Raw genomic sequence first — 12762 nt, forward strand, 5'->3', positions numbered from 1 at the left:
AAGTACCAAAATAATTATATATATGCAGCGAAGTTTAGGAAAAGCATCAAATCCCATCTGCGGTTAAGCCACGTTTAACGTCCTTTGAAAACCTTTAGGGGAGTTTTTCTCTAATTCTGATTAGTGTATGAAGAATTGCTTAACGCAATTTGTACAGCAAACAAATACACCATTTTGAACTGAAAACTACATGGAAAGTTTAAGCCATGTACCTCGAATTTACTGACGTCTTAACGCACGCTCAACCTTTAGTATCTGCAAGATGAATTCCAACTTTTACCTTTTATCTGTTTTTTTTCATACTCAGTGGTACTTACAAATTTGGCCTTGTTGGAGGCCATAATAAGTGCAGTAGCGTTTGCTTTTTTAAAGTGAACAATGGTTCGTTCAACAGGGCAAACATTCGTCGACCGAGTCAATGCAGCTTCTCGTTTGAAATTCACAGGCAACTCGTTACAGCTATCGTACCTATAAGTTGGGATAAATGACAAATATTATAAAAGCATCAATTTTTTCGTAAAAAGATACGATAGCAACATATGCTCTTTAATACCGATCAGGCCATTTGAAGCGATCTCAATAATAAATGCAATTACACTGTATGATCTTAAATATAATTTTGAAATATAAAATACATATATTGAGTTTTTTGCTGCTGTAATAAGCCTTATATATATATATATATATATATATATAGAAATGTGACGTATAGAGCAATTCTGATTTTTGAAGTATTCAGAAATCTGCCAAACGTAGTGTGAAATTCATCACACTTTCTATGAGATAACATGTTTTTCATACACATTGTTCTAACACAGAAAGATTGTGAATGAAACTACGAACGTTGTAGCGTTGACTAGGCCGATGGGAACCGCAGACTCTGCTGAAGATGGCAGCTTTTTGAATTCGGGAAAATATATCATGCAGAAATGTTGCGATGTATGAGCCGTTTTTGCTTTAAGAACAGCATACTTGGATTTTGCGGCACACAGTTGCACCATAGACAATTCCAATAACATCTGCAAACAAAATAACGTATACTTTTGAGCGCGTATTATAAAACGACGAAGTGTTCACCTTTACAGCGAAATTTTCTTTTGAACACAATCTTAGCTTGTATAAACGTACACCTGTATTGTATCGAAAAGGACAATACGTCAATCACAGTAGGCCCTTAACAGTGGTATCAATGTGAGATATGCCTAAATTGCACGATCAAGTCGCGTCTGGTGACAACGTGATAAATAATAAGTAAAGTTGAAGACCGTCCTCTATTGAACGGCTAGGAAAAATAGTAATTTACATACACTTTGCCAAGCAGACACGTTTCATAAGAGGATCTATTGAATTAATAATATTTCGCTTAAAATTGAGGAATATTCTCAATTTTTTTAAATGTTTAGGTGCTTCGATACGAGTTTTTTTTTTCATATCCCAGCAAAAGATCTCTCTCTATAACTAGCAAAAGAGCTCCAGGAAAAAAGTACTTTATCAACTATCGAAATCACAAAATTCTGTGGCGTTTACTAATTAACTATCATTATGATTTTTAAATTTCTGCGACAGATGAGCACGATTACATATCAATAATTTACAAAAAGAAATGCAGAGAATCGCAGACCAACATTCAGGGCACCCGATTTTCCGACTTAGTACCCGTGGTTTATTCAGTTCATTGCCCAGCGTTCCTCCAATATCACTTATAGAATTCGACATCCACTAGTGGTGTTGATCGAGTGGATCAGCGGCAACCGTTACAAAGACTTCAAGCAACGGCACACCAAACGATGCGAAGATAACACTGCTAGATTAAGGTAAGACGCCTGCTGCGTTAGTTTACCCTCTGATGAAACACCTGTGTTGTTTCTGGAATGAAAACATTCGTTTTATTTAGCTGTTCCTCAGTGTACTCGAACAGTTATCTACAGAATTGAGGTCTTTCAATATAAGCGTTCACATCTGGGACAGATGACCACTTTGTATACAGGTCGTTTTGAAACTACGAGAACCAGTCCATAAATGAGAGATTAAGTGCTTAGGTAGGTCCACAGGTGAGTAAACAGATGTTAGTTTTAATGTATTGAAAGATGGAGAGTGCTTCTCGGAGTAAGGCTTCAGCCTGTGATGGAAAAGCAATTTCCACTATACCTATGCTGTAAGTAACGATCCACCATGTATTTAAAGAACCATAGAAAAATGCATAAAACTGAGTTTTTGCTGAAAAGACGCTGCCGTTGACGCCTAACACCATGATAGTGGCGAACTCAAAAACAATCGGCAAATTGAAAACAAGAGGGTCAAGAATAATCACGACTTCTATGACATTGTTCTTAAAATTTCTTATTTGAACATCAATATGTTCTGCGTTGTCCCGCTCTGATTTATCGTCAAAGCACATTATAGCCATTTAAAGAATAATTTTTATTAGCTGCTTTGTCACCAATGGTACACTGTTGCGTTGATCATGATTTGGCAAACATTTACTACATCCATGTGTAAAAATTAACTATATTTGTACACTGTGAATATTTTTAAACCGATGGAATTCATGGAATTGAATAGATATATATGTATATCGTTTCAATATTTTTATGCTTCGCGCATTTTATACAAAAAAAAAAACTTGAAGTTTATAGACACAAGTTTTAAACCGAGTATGACAGGAAACTTAAATCTATAGTAAAGATATTCGCAAAATATTAAATAGCTTGTGGACATTGACGGCCGTTAGTGGAAACTGTGGCTTGTCATCTACTTCCTGAGATGGCGAATGGAGTTCTAACATTTAATCCAACGAACTGATGACATTAAATTAGCTGTATACTTCAAGCTAGCATACGAGCTAACCATACAGAATAACCTCGAAAAAAATAATAGTTTTCAAAAACTGGCAATGTAGTGTCAATTGGATCCCTTTAGCTGTAAATCAAATTCCGTCGTTCGCCAAACCTATTTTCGTCATGTCTCAAACTACCGTTATGGCACAGCATAGGAAACTCCGTAGGATAGATCCATTATCAGCTTGATTTCATCCACGTCGTCGTGGTTGAAAAAAAGAGAAAGCTATATGCGATACATACGCCTTACTACCAAGCAACAAAAAAATTACTTGTACGTGAACTATTGAAATATTGGCTGCCTGCAAGCAAGTTATGATAACGAACCCGAGCGACAGTTACGTTTGTCTAACAGGCCTTTTTCTGCACTACCCATATATGACAGAGATTGAATTCGAATTTTAGCACAACGGGACTGCGAATAGAAACTTACCAGCAGAAAGAAGGCAAAACCAAGTCTCACAGATTTGCCTTGCATTTTTGACTTGGAATGACGGCACAGCACTCGGACCAGATCCCCTTGTTTAGGTAATTATGTGGATGTATGGAGGATGTCAGATATAGTCTAGGGGGCCTAATCGAGCGCTACTCCACTAGTCGTGCATTTCGGATTGCGCGACTGGGCAATTGGCAGGACGATGATCACGTTGAAAAAAGCCGCTAAGCCGCAACAACACAGTACAGAGCCACAAGCAACTTGCACAGGAAAAACCGCACGACAAAACGGAGCGCTGTTCACTGCCTCCAGCACAATCACCTGGTTTCCACTACCCTCAGCGACTGACCACAAACTACCAACATCAACAGGGCAATAACATTGCAGCAGACGAAAAGCGAACACTACTGTTGCTACGCTTGATGATGTCCTCCACCAGGGGAAGATCACTGTCAGCAGTAATGTCCTGCGAGGGACCGAATTGCCTTTCCCTTTAGTAATGGAGCGTCGTATCACGCAGTGTGAGTCCAGGAAAGCTGAGCATAACAGGCACTTGAGACAGTGGATGTGATCTTTTAATATATTAAAAATGCAAATATTTGTGCGCCCTTTTGGTATAGTAATTTTGTATTCAACTTTTAATATTTACAGATTCACTTCACATGAATAGTAAGCCATTCGTTCTTTGCTACGACCGCACACACATGTTTTGTTTAATTAAGTTCACATGTTTTTCAAAATAAAAGTAGACTCAGAAAGTGGTTAGTAGAAAGGGTTAGATATGCGAGGTAGGAAGTCTGAAAAATACCTGCATGCCTCCGAGGTTCTAGAATACATATAAATACTGTCTGTTCATTTTTTTGTTATTAATTATATGTATATGGGACATCTAAACCTAAATGTTTTTCAAATTATTTTTCAGGCTGGACCTAAACAAGGACGGATATTTCGATTAAACGTTTTGAGCTAGGAGTGTCATCCTTAATAGTGAATTTTGTTTAATATAACCATCATCCATCGCAACTAAAACTTCAACTTGGGATCTACGCTATTCACCGATTGTTTTCAAAATATTCCTTTTTTAATTCACAATCACCATTTTAGGAACGTGTAAACTCTTATGAAAATATTGCCCAAAATACGCTACTTTTTCCGGGGGAACCTTTTCTGACGTATTTGAGCAGGTCAAAGGTCCTAGAAGTGTAAGAACTTAAAAAGGCCTATAAATATAAAAAGACGCGAAAAATGGCTAAAAACTAATCGTTAGAGCTTACCTGGACGGTCCTAATTAGCAGTTGATAATCTACTCTTCACAGTGATCGTTAATTTCTATATGAAAATCCACGTTAGAAGGCTTTTTCGCCGATTTCAGTTATTTTTCGAGCTATCTAAATATAAACTCTTCTCTACAGAATCGTTAGGATTACCTTATTGACATCTTCCCCGAATCTAATTAGAGCGAATGAATCCGATTTCCTCAGCCATATGTATGTGGGTGTCAGAAACCCAGGTAGCAAACGACGAACATTATTTTTATTTAACCATCGAGGTTCTTCTAAATACTTAAAAAGTAGCTTTTTTAAAATACACGCATGTTATCTCCTTTATCTTGAAAACCTTTTTGAAATACCGAAATCTTATTTTACCCTTCGAATCACCTGTTCAAACTTTCTTTTATTTAATAAAGCTTTGTACAATTAAGCCACAGGGATCGGTCGAGTAAATAAGATATTGGCGCAGGGAATATTCATACAGTAAAAATAATTTAACTAGTTAGTGAACTTCCTTCCCATCGTTGTTGAACAGAATCAGCCCAGGCTCTTCCAGGGTTTCCACGTTTTAAGATAAACAGACTAGCGTGACCTTGTGAAGTTTTCAAAAGCACATCATTAAACAATTTTAGCATCTTACGAAGAAACCTTCATGCTATGGGCAAGCACAAGATTTTTCAATTCTTTTTTCGTTATTTAGATCTAGGAAGTTTGGCTGTCAATCAACACAAACCCGACATACGTAAATCCTTAGTTATGTGCCAAGTAACACTAGATCTTATTGCTCATCCCGTGTATTGTCAATGAAAAATAGCTGGATCCTCGTGAGACACCTCTACTGAAAAATGGAAGGCGAGCTATGATGATATGAGGTCTAAAAGATTTTGCATCAGACCTTAACCAAGTGCAGTTGTCTTTAAGTTGGGTGGAAACATTGGACCCTGTGACGATGAAAAAATCTTTCAGGCTTTCTTATTTCGAATGTCAAGGAAGTGCGATTAAACAATCCCCTGGACTCACATGCAGATATATCTGCCAGTATAATTTGTATTGGTCCTGCAGAAGTACGGCACGCTGTGCTTATTTTTAGCAGTACCCACGGATATCCTACGCGAGGAGATCAACTTCATGTACTTATGGAGAATCTGATATGGAAATGTTGATCGCCATGTCAATTGTTGCAATTCTGTCTGCAAACAAATGCCGACTGCTGCGACTGAGGTCAAGAACAGCTAATGTGCTAAGCGAATAAGTCTCCTCTCCAGCATTCTAAAGCTGTCGCGCAATATACCCTTCCTTGCCGTCACAAAATTGATTATTATGGGAGATGGCCCAGAGGACTGAATTCAAGAACTCACGCTGACAAAAAAATAATTTTTAATTTCTTTAAGAAGATATTTCTTAGACTATTTCATTTATGCTGAGTGAAAGGTATACTTGTCTGATAACTATCGCGATTGCCACATTATTTTATTATTAGATGAACTATCGCTGCAGCTATAATTTCGTACAATTTTACTAATTCTATTAAATGTAGTCATATACAACACTTGTTTTAATTACATACATCTTTAAGTAATTCGAAAATAAAAACGGACCTCTCTGTAAAATGATCCGATTTTGGTAGATTAAGCCTGACAGGCCATAATAAAGCAAGTTCGACGGATTCCGAAAGAAACATGCCTTTGTGTAGCTTAGTAGTGTATGTTAAGCGAAAGGAGCTATCGGAAGAAAGCCAAACTCCATAATTATTGGAACATATTTAGTTACATTACTTTGAATACCATTCGCAACTGCAACTCTAAGGTGATTAATTGACAAGATAGTGTGGAACAAATTATTACACCAAACCCAGGGTAAACTATGGTGCAGTGTCGGCAATAAGTACACATTTTTAAAATTTTCTTTAAATTGACTTTATAACAAGATTATACGCTTTTGGCTGCTTGCCAGGTTCGTTACTGCTGTCCCTTATTATTTATATATATATATTTTTAAGGAATAAGTTACTTGGTTCTAATCGCGTGATTCAACAAAGCGGCCTCCTTAGGTCGGCCTTTTTTGTTTATCAGATTGCATTTTTTGGGTGGTAGCAATTTCTAGGAATGCTTACATTTTTGCTAGAGCCGATACTACAGAAAAAAAATATTATTTACACGGTAGCCTCGGTTAAAAAAAATAAACTAAAAATGTTAACATCCAAATTTATTACACGCTAAGATGCAACCATAGAGCTTTATACAAATGTTTTTATCGGCAAATAGCTAAAGTACGAAATAGTCATAACTACACAAATAAATAATTGATACGATCTGCAACTCTGTAGCTTTTTAGGTCTCGCCTCTAACATCTGGCACGAACTATTCAAAAAGTATTACTATTACCCTTTGCCTTATAATGATATTTCAAGATATTTCATTATCATGGGGTTTGTGCACAGTTTGACATCGAAATCGTCAGGTTTTTTCACAAGGAATAGTGTGTAATGCGTTAAAAAAAAATTTATATTATAACGCTTATGTAAGGGACTGATCCATAACTTTGATTAAAGGCATGGTTGTATTATCGGTGAAGATGGACCCAGATGGAGAGTGGTCGTTCGCAGTTTAGATCATGACAGTCCTTTTTCTAATATTCACATTTTGCGAATTGTAGTAATATCTCGAAGTCTTCGTCGCAGCTAAGTTGCAAGTTTTTATGATCTCTAAAACTTTCAAGCACCCAAAACAGAACCTACATCCTGAATCTGAAGTTTACAAACCTCGGGTGCCTCGCGATCGTATTTTTGCAGATTGCGAGTCGGCTGACTGGCGTGCTCACGTACGTGAATATCCAATTCTCTGCAAGCTTTATCTTCTTCTAGATCTTTCGGAAAGGTTAGCCTGTCGAAACAATTCAATTTTGGAAAAGAATAAACATTCGTTATCACTAGTTTTCACATGAGAAGGCGCATTAAGAAAAAAGAACAGGTACCCTTGAAGTACAACTGACGAATACCTCATTCTTTGTTGCAAGACCATTACATATAATAAATCTATGTGTCTATTACTTTGTTATTATTATTATTATTATACTATTATATTTACTAGGTCATACGAAGATGGTGGTGTACTTGAGTGTTTTGGAAATTTGTATTACTACCTACTTCCGTATGTAAAAGAAAAACATTAGAAACGGATGTGGAAAAGGTCAGGTTGGTACTTCACTGATCGATCATCTGAAAAGTTTTTAGTGCATCATTTTTGGCATAAAAGTCTCAAATAAAAATCAGTTTGATATCATCAAGGAAAAATGTCAGTTTCAATTTATTTGTTGGTAGTGATAGGCTCACACATATATAACGCAGAGCTCAGATGAGGTTACATCCAAGTCCCCTCAATAAAACCAATGGACTAGCGTACATTAGCCCGTATGGCTATAACGTTGACAATGATATCTAGCATACGAACAGACACCTGGTGAATATAAATAAAGTTGCGGTCAAAGCTACAGGAGGCAATTGTGACAGACCGAAATCAACGAAGACCTAATAGCCTTAGCGTATCTTTGTGGTCTCATAAGAAATGTTTAGTTTAGAACGCCACAGATAAATCGTGTACGAGATTTGTGTCGCTCATATGACATATCTCAGTTTAACCTGAACTGATAACGAAGCGCGTAGACTTTAAAAAGGTGAGTAAACACGCTGATTCGATTTTGCGCCAGTTGTTCTAAAGGCACTATTGGATTCTCGTAGCGAAGAGGCAACCTCTTTCATTGAAAACCTTTTAAAGTACTTCAGGAGATCAACCTTGTTTTTGCCATCAAAATAATGTAATGAAGGCCGGGAGATTTTTGGTACACGTCTGAGTTACATTTTTAATCTTACTAATATAAAAATTATTTAATACAAATGATTTATTAGCAATTCCGATAAGTGTATATAGTTAAAATATGGTGACTTCAATATCAACAGTACCTACCTTTGCTCTAGTAAAGGTTTGGGCAATAATAGGCTTAGAGTGGGATAAGCTACAAGCCCGCGTTAGAAATAATAAGCCATAGAATTGTTTTTATTTTTTATGTTGGCAACTTCTTTGGTCTGCTCTTGTAGCTGCCTGAGTGGCTTATTAATTGAGCACGCTTAAAAGTAGTTAGAATAACGTTCAAAACGGTGGCATCCCACGCCAGCAACTGCCCTTTCAAAAGTGTCAATATCGGACAGAGAACTAATGTTAGACAATCGGGTCTGATCTCGCTGTTTTCTAGCTTACGCGGTGACTCGCCTTGTGCGCGCGGATCGCGGGTCGCGAAAAATAGTTTCGTTTTTCGAGGAAAGCCTTCGGTGTTGAACAGTCGAGGTACGATACAGCAGAGGAATCTAACGTCCCTGTATCAGTATAAGATACTTGATAGATCACCATGGCGTTTTTGGCTGCCATGTATTACATAATGTTTTCAGTCCAAGCAGCTCTTTTCTTGTAATGGGACATTCTAAATTCATCTAAACCCCGAAACCTTCGAGCTAGAAGTGGCAATTGGAGTTGTTCCTCATCTGACATCCCATCATTTAAGATGAATACAGTTTGTGTATATATATTTGTGGGTTGAAATACTCTCGAAAATGGCAAAGTAAATTTTGATCGTTTTTGCAAACTAGGTTATGCTTGACAGAAAATCGTACAACGTCTTATGCCGTCTAAAAGTGCTCAAATTGGTCTTCATATCTGTAACTACGAATAAATACTTCAAGTACCTGTGGTGCACGTGGATACAGACCCCTTTTCGACAGAGATTCTTCGTTTTGTATGAACAAATTGCATTTTCTTTCTTTTCGTATCGATTGCGAAATGTATATTAGGTAGAGAACACAATTTTAGAGAACAGTTTTCTCGCGTGACTATAAAGTTTTTCTAAATTGTTTATACTGCTCTAGGTCTAATCATTCCCTGGTCCCATAAGACCTAAAATAGACTTTGATATCCTGGTAATTAGCGTTCCGTTAGTGAAAGTTCGTTTTCTAATATGCTAAAGAAGGTTTTGAGAGATTGAGAGCTCCAAGTAGCTACGATTTGTTACCCTACGATGCAGTACTACCATAAATCCAGACGCACGACTCGAACATTCCTTTCCAATATATATTGCACACGGATGCAACGATTTTCACTTCGTTTAAATATGCCCGCTTTCGTGAGCTATCGAAGCTAAACGCGTATCAAATGCTAGTACTTTAGTAGTAAATTTAATAACTATATAATAACGAGCACTAAGGCCATGCCCTTAGACGTTATTACTATAGCCATTTAAGGACTGCTTACGCAAGCACATAATTTCTTAGTTTTCGTGTTAGTTGCGGCTACCTGAGCTAACAAGAGCCTAATTTCAACGTTTTAGCTCGTGTTACTTTCGGTAACACGATACTGTAAAAACAAAATGCATATAGAATATACTACGGAAGGACTATAGTCTGATAAAACAAACCTTAAATGTATGGCTGCGGAATCCCCATTACATTTTCGTTTAGGAATACAACGTGGAATGTATAATTATACATATTCTACCCTTACGGTAAGGGTGATTTAACTTTTTTGGATGCTAGAAAACTGAATTCAAATCTAAATTGAAAAAAAATTTTAAAAAAAAAAGCTCAAAAACTGACCAGAACCAACTGTCCCGATTAAATAATTCTATATTCAGCGCGCACTTTAAAGCACACTCTCTATTCGCTTGTTCATTCGCGACAACTATACACATGAACAGCTTTTAAAGGCCATGGGTCTTAGCAAATCTGATTTTAGTCACTTCACCCAACCCTCCTCGTACGTTTGCAATCGACGTTTGCAATTTCGTTTATCAGTACGTAAAGTAACGTTATCCCAGTGCTTAATCCGCGTTGCTTCGAGTGACCAGATTCGTCAATTCTGCAGTCGATCAGTTGCGCTGAATATTTAAAAAAAAATATATATATATACATATATACATATTTTTTTAAAATATGTACATACATGGTGCGGAAAACAAATAGCGTTTCAAACCTCCTTTTTTCCAAGACATGAAGAAGCTCTACAGATACTTGCAGTATCGCACTCACGGCTCTACCTATTTACAATGAACTATTAGCTACGATGTTATGCGCACATGGAAGTTTTCGTTTTTGTAAAAGCTCATTTTAAAATTATTCTTTTTATATAGTCACACATTTATTGCGTACTCCGAACTTTGTGCGATAAAAACGATGTCAAAGATTTATGAGGTGATAACGGAGTGAACATTCTTGAAAATGTGATATGTTAAGACAAATAAATACGCAACTTGCCTAAGCAGTGACTAACGAACTGCGATAAAAGCCGTGAGCCAGAGCTTTTTAAGGATATTTTTTACAAATCTATAAAAAAGACTGAACTACAGAGGTTTCTACTTCATCAAAAGTTCTCATTAATGAATGTTCTTATTTCCTCCACAAAGAAAAAAATTATATATATATATATATATAATAAGCTCCATTAGTTGAGTTTATTGAGCAGCAACGTGAGATAAAACAAGCGTTCCCGTTTATTATTAAGTCTGGCTCAATCCTATTAATCAATCAGATTAATTAAGGGCTATCCAACTGATGTCATTAAGTGTCAGGCTGGGGCAATCATTCGTTTGTGAACACAACAGTGAGATAGGTTGACAGAATTAAAAAACAAATTCAAACTTACAAGTATCAATTACATATTATGCGGTTAAAAATTAGTTGTAATTACTAAGTACATCTTGGTGGATAACGTTTTCGGATAGTGGCCTGATGGGCAAAATATCTTAGATGTTAAAGAGGGACAGGTTAGTCAATTTATGTAGTGATTAAAAACTAGCAAAAATATGCATACTATTTAAACGTTTCAAAACCTTTGAATGATTAGGACCCCCTTTGTGTCCATATGGCATACAGGATGGACAGTCGGCACTTGCCAAGATACAGGACCTACGTCGGATGAAGCTAAAATCGTGTCCCGCAGCTAGTAACATCTACAAACCCTGGGCCTGAACTCCGGTTAGGAAAAAGTCTTAATGTAGACTAACTACTGCGTCGACGAAAAGCCTTCTACGATCCTACTTCAGCGGGCGAAATAACACGAAGTTTTGTAAAGTACTATATAATTACCTAACGTGTGCTCTTGAACTTACCTAATGCTCTATGCTCAATGTAATTTTGTCCTGTTATTTCGCATCAAAGCGTACTCCCTCAGCCAGAGAAGACAACAATATAGCACTATCGCATTAAACATAATCGGCTGATTTACGTAGACAGTCAAGCGAAGCGCATTTGGGCTTGAAGCTCAATAAACTTAAGTATATACGGATGATTTTTTCTCGAAATTTTCTAAAATCTGCTTGAACAATTTGACTATTACTATAATTGCGAATATGATGACTTTATTCTGAAATTGCAGAGACATCCTTTGTTCTAGGACACGGTTGGCACGAACAAGGCCAATCCGGGGAACCGTGTCGGTGTTTCAGTGTAACAAAAAAATTGTATAGGCTTATGTTTTGGTACACGTCAAACAAACAGATTATTGTTATTGTTGTAGCCAACACACACATGTTTTACATGGGTTGTACAAGCAAGTAGTTCTTACTGTCTGACTTGTGTAAGTATAATACTTTATGACGCGTGCTACATTGCACAATTTACGATGAAACATGAAGACAGAAATTTATTTTCTTCAGTTCCGTCTGTCACGTAATACCTGGATTCAAGGATCGAGTTATCAAGCAAGAGCTTATCGAATGTTTACTCACTTACCCATTTGCTCAGCGTAAACACGCGTACAACTATAGAGTTAAACGGGAGGCTTGTCCAAGTCGGCCGTGAAATCTACAGTAACTCGCAGCGGCAGCTTAACCTACAGATTATAAAAAATAAGTTACAGATAACAAAAAAAAGGTAACAAACGTTAATTAGCTGACATAAAATCGGGTTCCAAGATACAAAGGAATTGACGAAGTACGGAAAAGCGTGTAAAACCAACAAGCAAGGACCTGATCAACTGTCGCCGAGCTTTCTCGCAGTACTAAAGCATGGCGAACTAACTAGCCATAGTAGGTAGGAGTTATTATTATGACCCGTTAGCGTGCGAGAACGCAGAATTCCCTCCACAACGGAAAAAACATAAACATTCGGATAAAATAATTTCGTGACGAACTTCAAAAGTTATCTTCAAACGAAAAATCAAATTGAGAGCTGCATGCG

The 12762-nt window shown here is 37.0% G+C and overlaps 1 protein-coding gene and 1 long non-coding RNA gene across 13 annotated transcripts in view; one reads left to right on the forward strand and one right to left on the reverse strand.

Annotated features, from left to right (window-relative positions):
• LOC111266243 (signal peptide peptidase-like 2A) overlaps positions 1-3602 on the reverse strand; it is a 12621-nt gene extending 9019 nt beyond the window's left edge. For 7 of the 11 annotated variants that reach the window (XR_015313356.1, XR_015313354.1, XR_015313355.1 and 4 more), the window contains exons 1-4: positions 3271-3599; positions 1657-1866; positions 844-1019; positions 318-468 (exon numbers count right to left, since the gene is read on the reverse strand). Coding sequence is in view for 5 of the 11 variants with exons in the window: in XM_086970834.1 (XP_086826960.1) it covers positions 318-468; positions 844-1019; positions 1657-1716 (387 nt within the window). In the remaining 6 variants the exon portion in view is untranslated. Of the gene's footprint in view, positions 1-317; positions 469-843; positions 1020-1621; positions 1867-3270 lie in introns of all 11 variants that reach the window. The other 4 variants (XM_086970836.1, XM_086970838.1, XM_086970837.1 and 1 more) reach the window with 4 other exon arrangements.
• A 4429-nt stretch (positions 3603-8031) lies between these two features.
• Positions 8032-11951, forward strand: LOC111266245 (uncharacterized). Of its 2 annotated transcripts, none has more exons than XR_015313350.1 (3): positions 8032-8216; positions 8793-8884; positions 11429-11951. It is a non-coding gene; the product is annotated as an uncharacterized LOC111266245 (long non-coding RNA). The 2 variants fall into 2 exon arrangements; XR_002683968.2 differs by having other exon boundaries at positions 11458-11951.
• Positions 11952-12762: the final 811 nt, after the last annotated feature.

Source organism: Varroa jacobsoni, unplaced genomic scaffold (genome assembly GCF_002532875.2).
Source record: "Varroa jacobsoni isolate VJ856 unplaced genomic scaffold, vjacob_1.0 scaffold_1066, whole genome shotgun sequence".
In the NCBI taxonomy this organism is placed as follows: domain Eukaryota; kingdom Metazoa; phylum Arthropoda; class Arachnida; order Mesostigmata; family Varroidae; genus Varroa; species Varroa jacobsoni.